We start from the raw sequence: 23,977 nt of genomic DNA, 5'->3' as shown, positions 1-23,977 counted from the left end.
GTGTCATTTTTACAGTAACAGTGCATATGTATAGCACTGATTACTGCAGTAATGTCACTGGTACCCCCAAAAGTGTCAAAAATGTCAGTCAAGGGTCCGATCTGTCCGCCGCAATGTCGCAGTACCGCAAAAAAAAAAAAAAAAAATCGCAGATCGCCGCCATTACTCGTTAAAAAAAAAAAACCCAAAAATGACAAAAATCTTTCCCTTTGTTAGTAAACGCGATAACTTTTGCGCAAACCAATCAAAATACGCTTTTTGCGATTTTTTTACCAAACATATGTAGCATAAAACAAATTGGCCGAAAATGTTAAAAAATTTAGATTTTTACATTTTTTTGGGGGGAATTTCATATAAAAAAAAGTGAAAAATATTGTTATTTTTGCAAAATTTACGCTATTTTTTTGTTTATAGCGCATGATCAAAAAAATCGCACAGGTGATCAAATACCACCAAAAGAAAGCTCTGTTTGTGGGAAAAAAAAGGACGTGAAATTCGTTTAGGTACAGCGTCGCACGACCGCGCAATTGTCCGTTAAAGTCTCGCAGTAAAAAAAATCGCAAAAAACCCCCTGGTCAGGAAGGGGGTAAAATCTTCTGGGGCTTAAGTGGTTAAAGAGATTCTACAAACAACTGTTAGTTGTATAAATAACATATTTTAATTTCCCAGGCATGCCAAACATGTCATACCTACAACATTTTATTGCTGATTCACATGCAAAACGTTTACATCATTCACATGCAAAACGATTTGTATACAGCTTACTGTATGATGGCTTTGAGGGGCTCTTTAAAAGGAGTTCGAAAAGTTTGGACAGATGTTCAGTGAAATTATTTGCTGCATACCCTAAACCTGATGTTTACAGCAAGAATTTAAATGTATGTCTTATTGCAGTGGTATAGAATATCTACCTTTTAGACACTGCATGTTCATAGAAAAATATCCAGTGAATTAATTTCCTCTTTTTTTAATTGAGTTTATTTTAATAATTTGTGCTGTGCCTAACTGGGAATCTAAAGACTAAGGTATATAATAAAAAAAAATGTAGCACTCCACTGTTTATAGTGATGAAATCAAAATCTGAATTTATATGAACCAAAAAAATTACTAATAAATCTCTCAACTAAAGCAATTTACATCAAATAAATAGCTATAACATTTATGATCAAAATTGGGGAAAAAAACACGCTTTAAATGTGCTCACTATTAGGATTTGACCCCTATATATAGAATGTCAATAAAAGCTTGCCATCATATGTATACAGTATTGCAGCAAAACCCTCCATCACATTCTCCTTGTTAAAAGCCACAAAATCCTCCTCTTCAGGGAACAGCTCTCCGCTTGATAATTCAGCCTTCACCACATACAGCAAAACAACAAAGAGGACCATTTAAAGCTCTCCATGTAAAATACAGATTACGGACCTCAAAATATTACTCGCATAAACAGAACTTGTAATACCTCATGTAATGGCATCTGTGCATGCACTCCAGCACCTGGTCTGAATGCAGTCAATGTAGTCACATAGTTCATCAGATAGCTTTGCCGAAACTCCTCCAGTAACATGCTGAAATCACAGACCAAACCTCCTTGGCGCATTGCACCCCAAAAAGGACTTCTCCGGAAGCCAAGAACCAATCAGCAACTACACCCTTTTTAAATAGAAGCCCCAAGTAAATGCACAGGTGCCATTACACGCGATGTTACAAGTTCTGTTTATGCGAGTACTATTTTGAGGTCAATAAACTTTACAATTTACACAGAGAGCATCAGATGGTCCTCTTATGTCTTTTTGAGGAATTGCAGTATGTGGTGAAGGCTGCAATATCAAGCGGAAAGAGGTTCCTGAAAAGGAGGATTTGGTTCATCTGCTGATATTCCACAAGTAAGAGTGTGACAGCAAAAAGGAACTTTTAAGAAGGTGAAATGTGTTTTTCCTAAAGACCTTTCAAAACTGTTTAAAAGAGAAAGTCACTTAAAATAAATAAATAAATGCACATTTTATTTTTTTTAAGGTAAAAAAAAAAAATGCATTTATTTACTTTTTGAGCCTTTAAAGCATTGCACCAGTGATCAGCAGATCGCTGGTGACATGCAGGTCCCCTGCAAATCTGTCAGTGCATCTGTGTGTCCGGGATGCACAGGCAGGAAGAAGATACATTAAAGCCCCGTACACACACACCGATTGTCGGCTGACCGTTCGGCCGTCTTTTGTCCGGTGCTGTCGTGTAGGTTGAAAAGTGCTAAAGACTGCACACTAATTTTGTCGGCCAACAACAACCGACTGCAGAAGTGATGTCATGTGATGGTTAACTTTCCGTGTGTTTTTTCTTCTCTGAGCATGCCCAGTCTTGCTCATCTGCTTTTTGTCAGCCGAAATCTGTACTGACTGACGAACAATCGGGCGTTCTTTGTTGCCCTACAAAAATTTTATAGCCTGCACACCAGATTTTGTTCGGCTAAAAAGTCGCAGTCGGTTGTCGGAAGCATCATACTAACAAGTCGACAATCGGCCGATCGGACGTTGGCCGAATATTTACGGCCAACAATCGGTACGTGTGTACGGGCCTTGACAGGAAGAATCAATTCACTACAACGGCATTCCACAGAGAACTACAAGCCGACCGTCCCAAAGGATATTTGGGCTTGTAGTTAATTCACACACAGAGCTGCGCCAATGAATGTCATGGAGCCCCAAACGGCCAGGCTGATTTCAAAAACTGACAGCTAATACAGGGATCTTCTCCCCTTACTGCTGTCACAGAGAGGGAGGGGTGGATGGAAGGGGGGGGGGGAGTAGGGCAGCATCTGTAGCATTGGGAACAAGTTACATGTTCCCAAAGGTGAACCTATTCTTTAAACAATTTTTTTTGTTAAAACTTTGTACCTTAAAGCGGAACTAAATGCTAAGAATGTGCAGAAAAAAAGGCAAGCAGTAGAGAAAAAATTGGATCTTTGTCTTACTGTAAATTCCATTTCTCTGATGTTCATTGACAGACACAGCTCTTCATCTTCTTGACCGTAGGGTTATACTGCCCCTCAGTGGCCACCAGGTAAACCCTGATCGCCCGAACCACATCCAAAGAGTGCAAGGCAGTTTCCTTCGGATGCTTAGGGTTGGGACAGAGTGAAGGCAGCACGATGTCTTCAATCAAATGAAAATCAGAAACTACCTTAGGAAGAAAAGACTGATTAGGTCGGAGTACCACCTTATCTTTGTGGACCACCAAATAAGGTGAGTGGCAGGACAACGCCGCCAATTCAGACACTCTGCGGGCAGAAGTGATAGCCACCAAAAAGGCAACCTTCTGAGAATGAAAGCAGAGAAATCTCTTGAATGTTCTCAAAAGGAGGCTTTTGAAGAAAAGATAATACCAAATTCAGATCCCACAGAGGTAGGGGGGATAGTCTCGGGGGAGCAATATGGAGCACTTCCTGAATGAAAGTGCGAATTTAAGGCATGCGCAGCTAACGTGCATTGGAAATATATAGCCAAAGCAAACACTTGACCTTTGATAGTGCCCAAAGCCAACCGCTGTTCAACCCCTTTTTTCAGAAAGGCCAAAACCCTAGCTATAGAAAACAAGCGAGGTGCACCTTAAGTGATTCACACCATGAAATGTACAATTTCCACGTACGATGATAGATCGTCCTGGAGGTCGACTTCCTAGCCTTCAAAAGTGTAGGGATCAAAGAGGCAGAAAGACCTCTATCTCTCAACACCTGGTTTTCAACAGCCATGCCGTTAAAACCAGTGACTGTAAAGCAGGATGGAAGATCAGCCCTTGAAACAGCAGATCCTCCCTGAGAGGAAGTCTCCAAAGAGCATCCGCGACCAGCCTTACCAGGTCTGCATGCCAAGACCAGCAAGGCCAGTTGCAGCGTTTCAGCGGAGGAAAGGCGTAAATCAGCCGATACTTACCCCAAGGAGTCACCAGTACGTCTGTGGCTTCGGCCAAAGGATCCCGAGACCTGGCTACGAACCTCTCAACCTTCCTGTTGAGACGAGAAGCAAAACAGATCGGCCTTGGGTGTCCCCCACCGGAACACACAGGAGATGGAACACCTCCGGGTGTAGGGACCATTCCCTTTGATCCAACACCGGACGACTCAGGTAATCTGCTTGCCAGTTCTCCACACCTGGGGTGTGTACAGCAGAGAGGGCTGGAACAAACTTTTCCTCCCAGACCAGAATCTCAGCCACCAAGACACTCTTGGTGCCCCCCTGGTGATTGATGTAAGCCACAGCCGTGGCATTGTCTGATTGAATCCAAACCAAACAATCCCATGGACGAGTCGTCCATTGGCTCAGACAAAGCTTTATTGCTCTGAGCTCCAAAACATTGATCAGTAGTCTTGACTGTTCTACTGTCCAGGTTCCCTGGGCACAGAGCTTTCCCAGCACCCCACCCCAGCCTGATAGGCTGGCTGGAATCCGTGGTCACCACCGTCCAAAACAACGGCAGGAAAGACTTGCCCTGGCATAGTGCTGGCGACTGAAGCCACCACAACAGAGCAGACTTTGTTTTGTGGCTCAACCGAATCGAATAGTCCAATGACTTCAGATCCTTGTTCCATTTGAAAATAATCTCAATTTGTAGGTGTCTCGTGTGGAACTGAGCAAAAGGAACCACCTCAAAGGTTGATACCATCAGTCCCAAGGCCCGCATGAAAACCGCAGAGAGGACAGATTGTTTGCCAACAGCAACTGGATGGCCACCTGCAACTTCAGCAGCTTGTCCAGGGGCAGAAAGACCCTTGCCAAAGCAGAATCCAGAGTCATGCCCACATAATCCAGTCTCAATGAAGGTATCAGGGCGGATTTCTTGAAATTGATATTCCACCCAAACTCTTGCAGGGTTCTGAAAGTGATCGATAGATCGCCCAACAGGGCTGAATGAGAGTCCGCTCCCAATAGAAGATCGTCCAGATACCCCAGTACCACAATCCCTCATTGGCGCAGCATTGCCAACACCGGGGCCAGTACCTTGGTAAAAACCCTGGGAGCAGAGGCGAGACCAAAGGGTAACGCCACAAATTGATAATGCTCCTCTGCTATGGCAAAGCGAAGAAATCTCTGATGCCCAGCGTAGATAGGGATGTGTAGATATGCGTCCTTGATATCTATGGAGGCCAAGAAGTCTCCCTGGTGTAGGGACGCCACTACCATGCAGGATGATTCCATCCAAAACTTCTGTACCCGCACAAAGTGGTTCAGAGCCTTGAGATCAAGGATTGGCCGCACCTTGCTCTCTTTTTTGCGCACAGTAAACGGGTTTGAATAAAACCCTTGAAAGCGTTCCTGAGAGGGAACCGGCACAAGCACCCTTTGTGCAAGCAGATCTTGTACCGCCTCTCATAGATCCCTTAACTGGTCTGGAGATAGATGAAGATTGGACGGGAAGAACCTGCCGACGGTTGAGACCGGAATTCTATCTTGTACCCTGATAGGATCAGTTTGTGAACCCATTAGTCCTGAATCAGGGAAGTCCATATTTCCGGAAAGAAGCAAAGATGTCCCCCCACCCCAGAAGCGGGTGAGGGCGCCCCTTCATGCAGACGAGGATTTGTCTGCAGAACCGGACTGGCCGGTCTTCGATTTACCTGACCATGGCTTTTTGGAACCTCCAGAAGACCTGAATGGCTTTCCTTTTTCTTGCAACCCGGAGGTACGAAAAAGCTACCTATGAGCAGTGAAGGAAGTCCCCCGCCTATGACGGGGCACCTTGCCCTTAGAGGATTGAGGGAGAAGAGTACTCTTCCCACCCGTAAGACCTTTGATCATTTCATCCAGAGAAGATCCAAACAACCTCTCTCCCATAAAGGGAAGATCAGTCAAGGCTTTCTTGGAAGCCTGGTCCACCGACCAGCTTTTTAACCTCACCATGCTTCTAACGGCAATCCCCACTGCAGACACCCTGGCCACTGGGGGGGGGGGGGACGCGCATCCAAGGATGCATCACACATGAACACAAGGGCTTGAGCCATCTGGTCCAGGGATTCAATCAGCGTCGGGAGAGCTGTTCCGATTCTAAGTTCCCCTTAAGTAACTTCACCCATTCAGAGACCGTTTGTGACAAAATGTTCACAAAGATTGATTTTAGTATGGAACCCGCCAACACGTGTAGGTGACGGGACAAAGATTCTGCCTGCCTATCCACGGGGTCTGTAGAGGCCAGGGATTTCTCCACCGTAGCCACAGCAGACTTAATCTGGAAACTGGGTGACCCACCTTTGGTGGCACTGTCTATCGAGTGGAAACCGCCTCCGCAAATTGATAACGGCGTTTTAAGCACTTGGGCGCCACTAGCGCGTGCTTGATGCGCCGCCATTGTTCATTAACAATATTGTCAAAAAGCTTCAGACAAGCAAACACCTTGCCTGACTTCTGGGCTTTGGGGGAGCCAAAAGACACCTGCTTACCTGAAGCTGTAGATACATCTGCCATTTTCAAAGGTTCTCGCATGGAAAAACTATGAGTGTTTCCACCAATGTGCGTACCCGCAAGGCGGCTGAAGAGGACAGGTCCTCTTCACCATAAGAATGCGAGGACACCGATCCATCAGGATGGGGAGTGCCCATCGCGGTCATATCTGCCTTAGAATTTGAGGACACCACTGATGGAGGTGAAGGCAGCAGATGTTTGCTGCGATCAATACTTTTGAACACAAAATCTACCTTTGACACCAGGCTTTCCAAGACTGCTGTAAAAGCAGACAGAGGCTGCCACCCAGAGGGTCCTGCAGCCACACTGAGGGGGTCTGTAGGTGGAATATTGTCATTGGACTCCATTTTTCACAGATTTAAAATAATGCAGTGTCACTTAAAGAAATAGCAAAATCGCGATCCCACCGCCGTGCACCAGCGGTATGACAAATACCAATCCAGTACAATCTGTAAGCAGAGTGAGTAAGGAAAACCTACAGGGGACCCCAAAAACATTACCGAACCACTCAGGAGGCTTGCTGGAACGTTCTGTGAAACAGAAAGTAAAAACGATCTGACACAGGAAATAGAATAGAAGAAAAATGCCTGGGTCATTGCTAGATCAATTGTGCCTTGTCTGCTGCCTGTCCAGTGACCTGGACTACAAGAAAATGGCAGCCCCATGCATTCCTATGGGGAACTAATAGAAAATGACTGCCCATACATTGTCAATGGAAAATAAGGAGCAGGAATCTACAGCAAAATGGCGTCCCCCACGGAACGCCATGCGAGGGGGTCCCAGACAAGTGGCATCTGAAGGTCCTTAGCAAAAGACCCCACCAGGTCACACACACCCCCGCAGGAACGCTGCAGCGGCTGTAACATTACCTCTCCCCTAGGTAAGAACCTACTAGGGGGAAGGGGAGGAACCACCAAGGGGGGGGGGGGGCTGGAATGTCTGAGAGGCCAGGGGAACCGAGGGATCACCTGAGGGCCAACGACCATTCCCAGAAGGGGGCCCACGTCCACCCAGAGGACTGGGGGAGCAGCATTACTCACCATGCCACGGTACCAGGTGAGCGCCACTCTGAACAGACCACCCTGGACTATAACCTGCTCATACCAGCTGGCCAGGCTGGGAGACCTTAAAAATCTAGATTATCCAGTCTGAAACCGAGCCGGCTGTTGCTTATAGTTCTCCAGGAACTCTAAACTAGTAAATAAAAATTACATATAACAAGAATTTCCCTTTTACATAGCTAAGACTGAAGTCCCAGCAGGGAACTAGGTCCTACTCCTAAACTAGGCAGAAACAAACTGGAAGCTGTAGCAGAGTGTATGGGGCTATGCCTGCAGGGACAGCCCCATAGGCGTGGTGAAGCTTTTTCCTGCCTAGTGTCCTATTAATGATGGGAGGAGCATAAATGGTCCAAGAATATAAGGAGCTGCGTCTGTCAATGGACGATAGAGAAATCCCATTTTCTCTTTCGTTCATTGACGGACACAGCTCTTGACTGTAGGGGCGCCCCAAAGTAGTGTCAAACATGAGGGGTGGGAACAGCAGAAAAAAACTTCCTCAAGGCTAAACATAGCCAACCAGGTAACTTGGAGCTCAACTGAAAAAAAAAAACCCTCAAAGAGGACAAGTCCTCTAAACAGCAACCTGCAAAACTTTGCGGCCAAAATAAGCATCCGCAGATGCCAACACATCCACGTTATAAAACTTTGTGAATGTGTGTACAGACCACCAGGTAGCCGTCTGTAAACCTGCATCACTGACGCCTGATGACAGAAAGGCCCAGGAGGCACTAAGTGCCTGAGTAGAGTGCACCTTGACAGGGAAAGGAGGAATCTGACCCTTAATAGAATAAGCCTGAATCACAGTCTATCTGATCCCTCGGGAAATGGTCACAGCAGAAGCAGCCAGGCCCTTGCCATATGCAAAAAGGGTGTGTAATTCTCGCGCTGTCTAATGATTGTACCCACCTAAAACCTTTAATGCTGCAGGTACTATTATTGGTAACCACACAATCCAGAGCAATGTAACGGGGGGGGGGGGGGGAGGGGGGAGTACCCTGGAAGATGCTGCGTGAGGACGCAGCGTAACGCGTAGGATAGAGCACCGGAAGTAACGTAGCGGCACCCTTTGACCTATACTGGCTATGCGAATGTGAAAGACTTGATACATGTGAGTGTTACTCTGTTTTTCTTAAATAAACAAACTGGCAATACTTCACTATATTGGCCCATTTATTTTGGAGATCCAAAGGTCCTTTCCATATCCCTGTCAAACCGATCCTCAGCATAAGGAGAAAATCGGTATCCAGCACCTTCACAGCACCCCAGTGGCAGAGAGGAGTAAAGAGCATATTTTAGAGACACAGCATAAGGTTTATTATGGAAGGAATTGAGGTGAGCGCTTAGGACACCTAGTGGTCACCGCACTGAAGAGCACCTGCATGCATTTTTTTTAGGAGGAAGATTTTGATCACCGTTTAACACTATTTGGGACACTTGAGCACTTTAAATATATTAAGAGCCCATTCACACTAGCGCGACTTGTGAGGCAACTTGTGTTGCCCCAGGTCGCTTGACATAACAAAAGCAATGTTAATCAATCAGTGCCATCTTAATTGGCACTACTGAAGTTGCTCCGACTTCAGAAAAGGGTCCTGTACTACTTTGAGGCGACCTGTGATCCGACTTGTCCCATATACTTCAATGGGAGTCGCCTCCTTATCTTAATTGACATGACTTATCAGACTTTCCAGGAAGAAGAAAGAGATTAGCCAGGCATTCCCCACATTGCAGCCATGCCTATAATGGAATATATATACCATTACATATATATATATATATATATATATATATATATATATATATATATATGTGTAATGGTATATATATTCCATTATCTCTGCTTGGTCTGTGTGAGTGACACTGGTGGACACAGATACGTGGCACTGGTGGACACTGATTCATGGCACTGATACGTGGCACTGATACGTGGCCCTGGTGGACACTGATTCGTGGCACTGATACATGGCACTGGTGGACACTGATATGTGGCACTGATACGTGGCACTGGTGGACACTGATATGTGGCACTGGTGGACACTGATACGTGGCACTGATACGTGGCACTGGTTGACACTAATTCGTGGCACTGATATGTGGCACTGGTGGACACTGATTCGTGGCACTGATACGTGGTACTGATACGTGGCACTGGTGGACACTGATTCGTGGCACTGATAGGTGGCACTGGTGGACACTGATACGTGGCACTGGTGGACACTGATTCGTGACACTGATTTGTGGCACTGGTGGACACTGATTTGTGGCACTGGTGGACACTGATTCATGGCACTGATACATGGCACTGGTGGACACTGATTGGTGGCACTGATACATGGCACTGGTGGACACTGATTTGTGGCACTGGTGGACACCAATTCGTGGCACTGATACATGGCACTGGTGGACACTGATTTGTAGCACTGGTGGACACTGATTCATGGCACTGGTGGACACTGATTCGTGGCACTGATACGTGGCACTGGTGGACACTGATACGTGGCACTGGTGGACACTGATACGTGGCACTGGTGGACACTGATACGTGGCACTTATACGTGGCACTTATACGTGGCACTGGTGGACACTGATTCGTGGCACTGATATGTGGCACTTGTGGACACCGATTCGTGGCACTGATATGTGGCACTGATACGTGGCACTGGTGGACACGGATACGTGGCACTGATATGTGGCACTGGTGAACACTGATATGTGGCACTGATACGTGGCACTGGTGGACACTGATACATGGCACTGATACGTGGCACTGGTGGACACTGATTCGTGGCACTGATACGTGGCACTGGTGGACACTGATTCGTGGCACTGGTGGACACTGATTCGTGGCACTGATACCTGGCACTGGTGGACACTGATTTGTGGCACTGATACGTGGCACTGGTGGACACCGATATGTGGCACTGGTGGACACTGATTCATGGCACTGATATGTGGCACTGATACGTAGCAATGGTGGACACTGATATGTGGCACTGATACGTGGCACTGGTTGACACTGATACGTGGCACTGGTGGACACTGATACGTGGCACTGGTGGACACTGATTCGTGGCACTGATGGACACCGATACGTGTCACTGGTGGACACTGATACGTGTCACTGATACGTGTCACTGGTGGACACTGATTCGTGGCACTGGTGGACACTGATTCGTGGCACTGATACGTGGTACTGATACGTGGCACTGATACGTGGTACTGATACGTGGCACTGGTGGACACTGATTCGTGGCACTGATATGTGGCACTGGTGGACACTGATTCGTGGCACTGATAGGTGGCACTGGTGGACACTGATACGTGGCACTGACATGTGGCACTGGTGGACACTGATTAGTGGCACTGATACGTGGCACTGGTGGACACTGATACGTGGCACTGATACGTAGCACTGGTGGACACTGATATGTGGCACTGATACGTAGCACTGGTGGACACTGATACGTGGCACTGATACGTGTCACTGGTGGACACTGATACGTGGCACTGGTTGACACTGATACGTGGCACTGGTGAACACTGATTCATGGCACTGATACGTGGCACTGGTGGACACTGATTCGTGGTACTGATACGTGGCACTGGTGGACACCGATAAGTGGCACTGATACGTGGCACTGGTGGACACTGATACGTGGCACTGATACTTGGCACTGGTGGACACTGATTCGTGGCACTGATATGTGGCACTGGTGGACACTGATACGTGGCACTGACATGTGGCACTGGTGGACACTGATTAGTGGCACTGATGGACACTGATTTGTGGCACTGATATGTGGCACTGATACGTAGCACTGGTGGACACTGTGGCACTGATACGTGTCACTGGTGGACACTGATACGTGGCACTGGTTGACACTGATACGTGGCACTGGTGAACACTGATTCATGGCACTGATACGTGGCACTGGTGGACACTGATTCGTGGTACTGATACGTGCTACTGGTGGACACCGATAAGTGGCACTGATACGTGGCACTGGTGGACACTGATACGTGGCACTGATACTTGGCACTGGTGGACACTGATTCGTGGCACTGATATGTGGCACTGGTGGACACTGATACGTGGCACTGACATGTGGCACTGGTGGACACTGATTAGTGGCACTGATGGACACTGATTTGTGGCACTGATATGTGGCACTGATACGTAGCACTGGTGGACACTATGTGGCACTGATACGTGTCACTGGTGGACACTGATACGTGGCACTGATACGTGGCACTGGTGGACACTGATTCATGGCACTGGTGGACACTGATTCGTGGCACTGATACGTGGCACTGGTGGACACTGATTCGTGGCACTGATACGTGGCACTGATATGTGGCACTGGTGGACACTGATACGTGGCACTGGTGGACACTGATACGTGGCACTGGTGGACACTGATACGTGGCACTGATACGTGGCACTGGTGGACACCGATTTGTGGCACTGATACGTGGCACTGGTGGACACTGATTCGTGGCACTGATATGTGGCACTGGTTGACACTGATACGTGGCACTGGACACTGATTCGTGGCACTGGTGGGCAGTGGCACTGGTGGACACATACGTGGCACTGGTGGGCAGTGGCACTGGTGGACACTGATACGTGGCACTGGTGGGCAATGAGGAAATGAGAAAAAAAACAGAAAAGGGGAATTCGGTCACAACACATCATATTCTGATTGGCCAAACACAAAGTCGTCTGTCATATAAGTCCTACAAAATAATTCACAAGTCGCGGTAAAAAGTCGCTCCGACATGGGGCGACTTTATGGTCGTGGCAGTGTGAACCGGCTCTAATAGTATTTGAACCACCTATGTACAAAGATGTTGATTATTTATTTATTTATTTATTTATACAGTAACAGAAGATAAGCACAGAACACTTTATTTATTTATATTTGTCTATCACCAATATTATTTATTGAATATATTTATTGAATTATTGAATTTATTTATATGGTTTGTATACACTTATTAATTAACATTATTAATGATTTATGGTGAAGCACATATTTAATCAATTACTGCAGCACTGAGTCACTTTAGATAGAATATATTATTTAAATGATTAATTTATATATTGAAGTAACACATAGATAGTTTTGAGCACGGATGCACCTTTAAAGCGCGGTGCTCCCCCCCGTTACACAGCCCCTTTCGATGTTTATCCATGAGGACATAGTGAGTCTGATTTCCTAAAAGACTCCTTAGCTGCCAGATACACCTTATTGCCCGAACCACATCCAGGGAGTGCAAGGCAACTTCCTTAGATTGCTTAGGCTTGGGACACAGGGAGGGCAACACAATGTCTTCATTCAGATGAAAGTCAGAGAGGACCTTCGGAAGGAACGATGGACATGGACGCAGAACCGCCTTATCCCTGTAAGCCACCAAGTAAGGTGAACCACAAGACAAAGCCGCCAGTTCAGACACCCTGCCCGCCGAAGTAATGGCCACCAAAAAGGCCAACCTTCTGAGACAACGTAAGCAGGGGAATCTCCTGAATATTTTTTCAAGGAGAGGCTTCTGAAGAACTGACAACAACAAATTGAGGTCCAGCGACGGCAATGGAGACCGCACTGGAGGAATCAAGTGTCCCATGCCCTGGAGAAAAGTACGCACTAAGGAGTGTGTGGCCAATGGGCGTTGAAGGAAAATCTCCAAGGCCGAAAACTGAATACCTATAGCAGGAAGTGGGAGTATACCCCCAGGAACTGCCCCATATGAGTGTTCAAGCTTTTTCTCTGCCTAGTTTCCTACTCCTGTAGGGGCAGTATAACCCTACGGTCAAGAAGATTTAGAGCTGTGTCCGTTAACGAACGAAAGAGAAAAGACTAAATATAACTACAGTCTATGGTCTCTTTCCAACTACCGACTTGCCATGCCTTGTGGTGCACTGGGTTTTAGTGTGGAGGAGGACATCTAGTCAAAGGCAGGGCTTTGCTTCCTAATGTCAGAGCCTGCCACTGTAAACAGAACATCGCCCAGGCACATCAACACACCAGGAAGTGCACATTTTCAGGGTATATTTTCAGGTTATTGCTTAGTCACACTTAACTTTTCTAAAAGTTCCCTATACCAAAGCAAATCCTCACTATTGAATTCAGGCCCATGTTAAATTGATTGAAAAAGGCAGGTTTGTTTATCTTAATGCATTCTATACATTAAGATAAAAAGCCTTCTGTGAGCATCAGCCCCCCTAATACTTACTTGAGGTCCCTTTAGATCCAGCAATGTTGCAGGAGTGTCTTGGCTTCCCGGGTCTCTCCTCCTCATTGGCTGAGACAGCAGTGCTGCGCCATTGGCTCCCACTGGTGTCAGTCAGCCAATGAGGTGAGAAAGGGGGCAGGGCTGGGTCACGGCTCTGTTTCTGAATAGACACAGGGAGCTGTGGCTTGGTTTGGGTGCCCCCATAGCAAGCTGCTTGCTGTGGGGGCACTCAACAGGAGGGAGGGGTCACGAGTGCCAAAGAGGGACCCCAGAAAAGGAGGATCTGTGCTGCTCTATGCAAAACCACTTCACAGAGCAGGCAAGTTTAAGGCCCCTTTCACACCTGTGACCCGAAAGTTACGCAATCTTGAGGTCTATGGACCAAAGTCAGGCCAAAGTAGTGCAGGGACTACTTTCAAATCACACATATATGAACGGTACTCATTGGAAATCATGGGGTATGATTTGTCATGCCACTTTGCGTGCGGTCCCGAGTCGCAGGACAAGTTGCGCAAGTGTGTAAGGGGCCTAACAGGTTTGTTATTTTTAACAAAAAAAAATGAAAAAAATAAATGAGACTTTACAATCACTTTAAGTCTTCTATACTGGCTGAAGATATATTGAGATGTAGATTTACTTTGAATGATCTGCAATATTACAAACAGCCTTGCATGACTGTACAGGGTTTATTACTGACACAGTTTGTGCAATCTGCCTGTCAATGGGAAAAAGATGAATTATAATGCTCCATGTATTTTGGACATTGTAGAGGTGCCTTAGGGTAGACAATATTGTCTCCTTCCACTCGTTATAGAATGAGGCATTATTATAGGATTATTACATTTATTAAAAGGTTAAATAAGCGTTATGTATGCAAAGAAGTATTGACACTGTCATGTTTTAATCATGGTGAATTGTGGTTAGCATTTGTTTTTCAACAAGAGCACCTTATTTTCTTATCGAAAACCATATCCTGCCTGTATTCTACAATCATGTCTCTTTTTTTTTTTGCTAATTTATTTTATGTCAATTTTGGGCATACTACATAGATGAGTTAGAAATGATGCATTGCTACATTTTATGCTCGATATACAAGACTAATTTCAATTAAACTGCAAAAGTTTAATAATGCAATAATGGCAAAGGATATGCAATCTTACTTTTTTTTATATAAAGATGTGAAACACTAGCTTAATGTAAACAATGTTATCAATGTAATGTATATGAAGGGGCAGAATGCCTGTCAGCAGAGTTATTCCCCTCATTTCCCTTTGGTAAAACAGTTATTTATTGTGACAGTAAATGAGGCGATATCTCATTAAAAAGAGCAAAGAGCAGTAAAGAAAAAAAAAAAAACAGCTTTTAATTGTTTTCCACTAAAAAAAAAAAAGCAAAAAAAAAAAAACCACACAACTGAACTTTAAGATAATAAAGATAAAATGAGCCCTACTGAAGTAAAGCATTAATTTTTTTGGAAAGGCAGACTAAAAGTCTTGTCAACAAATAAACCATGCGGTTGAACAATTTAATTGTAGATAAACAGGTAAAAATAAGAACACACTTACTGATATATCAGGATTGGACAGCTCACACAAGAGCTTTTTAGCATCTATTACAGCCTGATAAAGCCTTAAATTCTGCCCATCGCTGGCTACAAAACATGCACTTGGAGAATTACAGTATGTACCTGTAAAAGTACAAATAGGTTAGTTTCCTAGGCCAGATCAAGAAAGTGCCCTGAAAAACTACTTCTAGATGTGACAGACAAACTCATTAACAAAAATATTCAGAATCAAAAAAATATAACATTTAATTTGCCTTAGTAGATGGCCATTGTGAGATTTACTTCTTTGGTATATATAACAGCAAATTTAAAGTAGAAGTATAGGCAAAACTTTTTATTTTTATTTTGGATGGAGTAAGGGAAGGTTATAACCCTTGCCTGTTTTTTTCGCCATGTGTGTACCATTGGGGATATTTCCCTTCACTTCCTTTCCCATAACCAAAACAAAAATGAGAGAAAATGCTTAGTTGTCACCACAACTACTGCCCCCCTTGGATGATTCCCCTCTATTACTGTTCTAGGGACAACCCAAAACTTAGAATTTTCTTTTACTCTTAATTATTACAGTAAACGCAGAACACAAAATGTTTTTATTTTTTTCATTTTGAATAGAATAAGTAGGGAAATAACCCCTGTCAGTTGAATTTTTCTCATCCGTGTCCCATTGAGGAGATTACCCTTCAATTCCTGTTCCATAGCAAAAACAGGAGGTGAGAAAAGATTCCTGCAAATTAAGAGAATCCCATGCAGACCTGAAGGTCACCAGAACTAGTGCCCCCATTGGAAGATTTCCCCTTACTTTTCTGAAGACAATCCAAAATGTTGGATTTTCTTTTACTTTCACTTTCAATGATAATGGTAAACAGGAAAAACATAGAAGGTGAATCTCCCCAACGGGTGCACAGACAGCAAAAAAAAAAAACCTGACAGGTGTTCTAATCATCTACACCAGAGGTGTCAAACACAAGGCCCGCGGGCCGAACTCGGCCCCCCCAGGCCATTTTATGTGGCCCTCGCACCTCTCCTGCAGCTGCTGCACCCCCCCCCCCCCTTGCCTCTGCCCCCACCTCGTCTGTAGTCGGCAGCAGAGAGGACAAAACTCCTTTGCCAGATCCTGCACTCCTCTGTGCAGCTGCAGAGAGGCTCGTCTTTGCCCACCCCCCCACCCCCTCTCAGCAGTCCGCAGCAGAGAGGAGGGCAGAACTCCTCCTACAAATCCTGCACCTCTCTGTGCAGCCGCAACACCACCTTGCCTCTGCCTCCCCTGGTCTCAGCATTCAGCAGACTCTGGAAACTGACTCCGGCCCTCCTCTGGTTCTCCTCCAAACCCTGCACTTCTTCCCTGATCCACCCACTTCTTCTTCCTGGCAGCAGCACAAGGTAAGGGGATGATGTAAGGAAAGGTGGGTGACTCTTGACTTCTCATGGTGGGGGGGCTCTTGACATCCCATGTAAGGGTGTAAGGGGACAATATTCTTCGATATAAACGGCCCTTTGAGGGCAACCATAATGCTAATGCGGCCCGCAATGAAATGGAGTCTGACACCCCTGATCTACACCAAAACTAAAAAAAAAAAAAAAAAAAAAATAAGTTTTGCCTGTCAAAATATTCATGATAGCCATCAATTGTAGAATGTTAGAAAAAAAAAAAAAAAACACAACACAGTTTAACCACTTGCCGACCGCCCGCCACATATATACTGCAGCAGGATAGCTCGGCTGCGCGAATCGACGTATGGGTCAGTTTGCGGAATGGGTGCTGGGGGGCAAGCGCGTGCCGCCGTCGGCGTGCTCCCGCCCCCACTAGGCAGCGGAGATGCTGATCCACAGGACCTGCAGCTGCGATTGCTGCCGGGCACCTGCGATCACTCCCCGTTGAGAGAGAAGGCCGGTCAGCTGCTGTAAACACAGCTGACCCTTGTTCTCTCTAAAATGATCACAGAGCGCCTGTGATCCTTCTATATAGGATCACAGGTCTCTATGATCATTTCACAAGTCCCTTCCCCCACAGTTAGAAAACACTCCCCTAGGTTCACAATTAACCCTTTTGATCACCCCTAGGTTAACCCCTTCCCTGCCAGTGTCATTATTACAATAACAGTGCATATTTTAGCACTGATTACTGTAGTAATGTCACCTAGTTTGTAGACGCAATAACTTTTGCGCAAACCAATCAAAATACGCTTATTATGATTTTTGGAGGGGAATTGTATATACAGTATAGCAGAAAGTGAAAAAAGAAAAAAAAAATATAAATATATTTCTTTTTTTTTTTTTTTTTTTTTTTTAGAATTGTCGCTCTTTTTGTTTATAGTGCAATAAAACTGGATTTTTGACTTACCGTAAAATCCTTTTCTCTTAAGTTCATTGACGGACGCAGTTCTCTGATCCATATCAGTAGGGTTATATTGCCCCCTACAGGAGTAGGACACTAGGCAGAAAAAAAGTTCTGGCTACGCCTATGGGCAGTCCCGGAGGGAGTTTTCTATCAAAGCAGTGTCAGAAAGTAAAACCAACCCAACTCAAAATAGAGGGGCGGGTACTGCATCTCTCAATGAACTTAAGAGCAAAGGATTTTACGGTAAGACAAAAATCCAGTTTTCTCTATCATTCATTGACGGACGCAGTTCTCTGATCCATATCAGTAGAGACGTCCCAAAGCAGTGCCATAAAATGAGGGGTGGGAACAGCAAAAAAAAGAACAAGTCCCTAAGGCTAAACATAGCCAACCAGGCAACATAGGACTGAGAAGAACAAAAGATGAAGCCCACCTGAAACAAACAGTAAATACACTCAAGGCAGGCCAAAAGCCCTCCAGACAGCATCCAGCAAAACTTTGCGGCCAAAAGAGGCATCTGCAGATGCCAGCACATCCACCTTATAAAATTTGGTAAAGGTGTGAACAGACTACCAGGTAGCCGTCTTGCAGCCTGGAGCACAGATACCTGCCAGGTGAAAAGCCCAGGAAGCACTAGGTGCCCGAGTAGAACACGCCGAAACAAGGAAAGGTAGGACCTGACCCTTAATTGAATAAGCCTGCATCCCCGTCTGTCCGACCCATCTGGAAATAGCCGCAGCAGACGCAGGCAGTCCTGTTCATGGGCCCTCTGTAAGTACAGAGAGCGAGCATGAATTACGAAAAAAGTCTCAGTAGTCGCCAAGTACACCTTGAGTGCCCAAACGCTATCCAGAGTATGCAATGCACATTCCTAGGATGTGAGGGCTTAGGACACAAGATGGTAATACAATGTCCTCGTTCAAGTGAACACTAGAAACCACCTTCGGAGGGAAGGACGGACCCGGACGAAGTACCACTTGTCTCCATGAACCGAACCAACATATAGGGAGAACGACAGGACAATGTCGCCAGTGATGACACCCTGCGCGCAGATTTACAGCAGCAACCAAGAAGGCCACCTTCTGTAATAAGGTAGACAGGGGATACCCTTGAATACTTGCAAAAGGAGGTTCTTGAAGAACCGACTGCACCAAATCAAGGTCCCCAATTGGTGACGAGGGTCGCGCCGGAAGTACCAAGTGTTGCACCCCTTGGAAGAAGTCACGCACCAGGGAAAGGGCGGCTAAAGGCCTCTGGAAGAAAATTGCCAAAGCCGAAACCTGACCCTTGACAGTACTCAAGGCCAACTTTTGATCAACTCCCCGTTGAAGGAAGTCGAGATCCGGGCCACCGAGCAATACACAACTTTCTCATAAGACGAAAAAAATCATCCTAGAAGTCGTTTCCCACCCTTCAAGCAGGGTGGGAATTACTGAAGCAGACAATCCCCTGTCCTTCAGCACCTGGCTTTCAACAGCCAAGCCAGCGACCGTAAAGCCGAATGGAAGATTGGCCCTGGAGACAATAAATCCTCTCTGGAGGAAGTCTCCAAGAGCGTCTGCAGGTAGCCTGACCAGGTCAGCGTACCAAGCTCGGCGAGGCAAGTCCAGAGCCACAAGAATGACCGGAATCCCATCCGTGATCACTCTCACCCGACCATGCCGGCGTCAGCCTTGCACAGGTGACCATGCTAAACTTCTCAGCATCGTTCACGTTGAACTTAGCAAATGTACTTGCCTATGACAGAACCCATGGTCCCAACATTGATGTAGGGAAGCCACCGTTGTGCGTACCGATACCATCTTGAATTTTTGATCCGCACGGAACCATCAAAGGGCCAGTAGGTCCAGCTTTTCGAACAAGAGCCTGAACTGCCCCAAGATCGCCTGCAAGCGATTCGGGGACAGCCGTAAATTGGAAGGGAAAACCCTACCGGAAAAAGCAGATTGAAACTCGATCTTGCAACTGGACCGCAAGACTTCCTGAACCCAGCTACCTGGGATCCGGGCCAGACGCAGGTCCGAAAACCTGCAAGGACATCTCCCACCCCATAGATGGGTGAGGACGCACCTTCAGGTCGAGTAGGACTTACACGCAGGTCTGGGAAAAAATACAAACAAACAATCTCTTGTTCGCCAGACCAGGTTTGTTTGGAACCACCCGAGGAAGTCTTGAAGGACTTCGCCACGTCGACTGTCCCCGAGGGATGAAGAAACTGTGAGCCAACAAGGAGGGACCCCGTTTGCAACGAAGGCCCTTATCCTTGTTAGCCTGTGGAAGAAAGGCACTCTTCCCCCGTGAGACCCTTATATAATGTCATCCAGGGCAGTGCCAAACAGGCAATCCCCCTGAAAAGGGAGACCCATTAGGGCCTTCTTAGAAGTTTGATTCGAAGACCAACACTCCGGTCAAGTATATCCCGGACAATCACCGCCGAAACAGACAGGTGACCCATATAAAGGAGACATGTCCAGCGCAGCATTGCAAACAAATTGCAGCCCCTGGGCCAGCTAGTACAACAGCTCCACCAGGGCAGGAGGGACTTGCCCCTCACCAAGACATGGTGTTAGAACTCCGCCCATCAGGCAGAGTCTGCGTGGCAAGGGCAATCATGAACACAGTTCCCGCCATCCTTTCCCCTAAGTCCTTAAAGGACAGGGATTCCTCCACCGGAACAACGGTAGTCCTATTCAGCCCAGAGACCGTACATCCACCACAGGTGGAACAGTCCAATGTACCAGAGACTCCCCAAAGGGTAACATCTAGCAGCCGCTTAGACACCCCAGGGGAACGTCTCAGACGGTCCAATCCTTCATGAGCATGCTAGAAAAATAAGTTGCTCCAGATGGTGTGAGCTACCTGTGCCCCAGATGCAGGTGCCGCTGCATCCTCCAAATTGCAGGGTGTCACACACCGAAACAACCAGTTTATCCACCAGCGCTTCTATCATGGGCAACAGGGGAGGTAGAAATGTCATCCCCATTATCCGAGGAGACAGGGCGCGAGGTAACAGACCCGGCAGGGAGGCCCACGTCTGCCGCGGCTGGGTCAAACTCTGAATCCGAGACATCAGATGAGGCAGGGGTAGGTGAAGAAACATTTCAGCGCACCTCTCTCAAGGCCACCTCCACCCGAGCCCAAATGCTTCCTGAACCGCCAAAAATGCCTTGGACAGTGGAGATCCGGAAGGCCCTGCGGCCTCCGTGAGGGTCTCAGCGGTGGCTCAGAGAAAGGAAGTGAGCCAGGAAGCTGCCCGGGATGAAGGAAGGGGCTCCTTACCCAAAAGAACGCCTCCTGGCACTCCCACCGGTGGTTCACAGCAAAAAATCCACCACAAAATGGCCGAAAACGGGTGTACCATGATGGCCGCCACCATAGAAGCAGACAAGGCTACAACAAAATGGCGGCCAGCGCGGCAACAGGACCCTACAGGGAGACCCCCCACCAGCCCTCCTACACCATCCAGCCTTGGGAGGAACCCACGAGGCCCCCCCCCTGGCCCCCCATGCGGCCTGCACACTAGGTCCCAGCCTCAGGTAGGCACCAACAGTCCCCCTCGTTGGGGGGTGATCACAACAGGACAGAGGGAAACCCAGGAGTGTGAGGGTCCGACCATGCCAGGGAGGGGGCTCGCGTCTGCCCCAAAATCTTCCCGGGGGGGGGGGGGTCGTCTCCTGACAGGACCCTATACCACTGAAGTGGGGGGGGGGGGGACGTCGGCCAAATAGGAACGCTGTGACATAAGCCTAGACCCTGTCGTGTGCGTCCTGGCGAGACGTTTAACTTGCTGGGCCAGTCCTCGTCCAGTGGGACTATGTCGCGGGCGACTCAGCGTGGAGTTAAGGCCTGCACTCGCTCGCTGGCCAGACTGGGGTGACCATTGGATATAGAGATCCAGCCAGTCGCCTAGCCTGGCATAGTTGCTTGAAGATCTCACAGGAAAAATTCCGGAGAAAAACGCTAGCTAAAAAAAATCTAACAAAAAAAAAAAAACTTTTATGCCAGGTCCAAAGATTCCAGCAAGGAACTAGGTCCTTACTCCTGACTAGGCAAATTAAAACTGACAATAAGTGAGGAAACCAGCGCCTCGGACCTTTGTGTACAAATTAACTGAGATTTTTTATTTATTTTTTTTCCAAATTAAAACGGACATCCTATGCAGGAAGAGAGAGAGTGTACCCTCCAGGACTGCCAATAGGCGTGGCCACAACTTTTTCTTCTGCCTAGTGTCCTACTCCTGTAGGGGGCAGTATAACCCTACTAATATGGATCAGAGAACTGCGTTCGCCAATGAACGATAGAGAAATAAAAATCGCACAAGTGATCAAATAACACCAAAAGAAAGCTCTATATTTGTGGGAAAGAAAGCGCTATTTGTGGGAAAAAAAAGGACATCAATTTTTTTTTCGGTACAGTGTCGCACGACCGCGCAATTGTCCGTTAAAGTAACATAGTGCCGAATCGCAAAAAATGGCCTGGTCATTAAGGGGGCAAATCCTTCTGGTCCAGAATTGGTTAAAATGATCAGCAGAGGTGCCAAGCTTTCTCAGCCACATTTACTATTGTCTGTCATCTTTTTCTTGAACCAATTTCAAATTTGATATTAAAAAGGTTTAATAAATGAAATAAATATAAATTGGACACTACTGCTGAACTTCAAGATTATAGGAGACATAAAATACACTAAAGCAGGAGCTCAGAGAATGCTTAGAACCTGACCTGAGCATCATTAAAAAGAAGAGTAACATAAGGTTTATGATCTACTAGTTGTGGACCACTGTTTCACACTGATAGTTAAAGAAACACAGACACACCTACACACAGACTTACCTAAACAATGACTTGGTATAAGTGTGGGTAACCAAGCTACATTGGAGAAGGCAGAAACGTGAAGAGAATTGATACGAGCCAGCTCGGAAACTCCACCAGAAAAAGATAGCGGTCCAACAGGATCAACCCGCCAAAGGATTAGTTCACTGTACACTGCATTAGGATCCTGGTAACTTTCTGATGCTTCTTCTCCGTTGCTGTTAATAGAACTATCTCCATCTTGTAACGAGTTAGGTGTCCCAGTATCACCATTTACCTTTGTCAAGTGCAGTGTATTGTGATGAGAAGTAGTCAGCAGTAGTGGTAGTACGGAATGGCAGGCAAGGTCATTCAGGTGAAATCGATGGCCGCAGTATCGAGACTTGTGGGAAATGCTGAGCACAGTGGAAAAGGCAGATTCTTCAGCAAAGCTCACCTGCCACTGATTCAGGGAACCATCTGCGTGCTTGGATATCATTAACACATTGGGAGTAAAGATGCTCAGCTTTAAGCTGCTCGATTTACTTTGCCCAGCAGATATGAGCATAGAGGTGGATCGTGCCATAGATGCAGGCTTTTGTTTTCCCTGCTGAATTGCTAAGTCTACATTTTTAGTGCTTGCGTACATCACTATACTTCGACAGAGAGAATTTGCGTCTCCAGTAGGAAATGCTACAGGAATTCTACATGAAAAGGATACCTGAAATATAAAGCAATGCTAATGAACCTTTAAATAATGCGCGCTTTAAATATTAAAAAAAAAAAAAAACACAATAACTTGAGCTCCAAAACTTAGGTACTTGACCTAAATTTTCTTCCTTTTAAAAAGGAGGTCTCCAGCCTTTACAACCTATTTAGTAACACTGATCATCTAGCACTGTGCTAAAAGAGTGATGGTCACAGGTCTTAAAAACAAAAACTACCAAGAGGGAATTTAAAAATTTACTTTTTAACTACCAAGATACAGCATTTCAGACCATGACCAAGGCTCTGGAATCCTGCTCTGCCTGTGTGATTCCAGATGTCACATCATGGGCATAACGATATCATGTCTAGCTTCTGGTTTTGCCTGATAATAATTACCTGCACTTGGCGAAACATGCCAGGCTGATACTCATCCAACCAATCAACATGCCATACAAGCAAGGAGCCATCCACAGGATGGATACTAAAAAGCATGTCTGGATTCTTGTTCCATTCAGAAAGCAGGATTTCGATTTCATGATCAATAACAGATGATGGGAAGGAGACACTGGAAGAATTTACTGTTTTTTCACCATTCACTTCCTTCTTCTCATTTGGCAGTTTTGAATTGGCTACTTCATTATCTTCGTCTAAAAGGATAAGGAAAGAAAACAAAAAAGAAATAAAAATGATCAATTATTAGCATTTATATGTGCTGGTATGGATGTGCAACCATTCTTGAAACAAAGACAGTACATATTTTAAAAGTCAAAGTCTATTTTGAAAAATGACCAATGACTGATCCCTCTATGCAATAAGTTTTTCTAGCGAAAACATGAAT

At 46.1% G+C, this 23,977-nt stretch overlaps 1 protein-coding gene across 4 annotated transcripts in view; it reads right to left on the bottom strand.

Annotated features, from left to right (window-relative positions):
* DMXL1 (Dmx like 1) overlaps nt 1-23,977 on the bottom strand; it is a 328,770-nt gene that overhangs the window by 190,711 nt on the left and 114,082 nt on the right. For 3 of the 4 annotated variants that reach the window (XM_082251711.1, XM_082251708.1, XM_082251709.1), the window contains exons 11-13: nt 23,536-23,786; nt 22,474-23,152; nt 15,307-15,428 (exon numbers count right to left, since the gene is read on the bottom strand). In XM_082251711.1, coding sequence (XP_082107837.1) covers nt 15,307-15,428; nt 22,474-23,152; nt 23,536-23,786 — 1,052 coding nt within the window. The remainder of the gene's footprint in view (nt 1-15,306; nt 15,429-22,473; nt 23,153-23,535; nt 23,787-23,977) is intronic. The other variant, XM_082251710.1, reaches the window with a different exon arrangement.

The sequence above is a fragment of the Pelophylax lessonae genome (assembly GCF_965119305.1).
Source record: "Pelophylax lessonae genome assembly, chromosome: 1".
Classification (NCBI taxonomy): Eukaryota; Metazoa; Chordata; class Amphibia; order Anura; family Ranidae; genus Pelophylax; species Pelophylax lessonae.
Note: the sequence above shows the minus strand (reverse complement) of the source record. Positions and strands in the feature narration are given on the sequence as shown.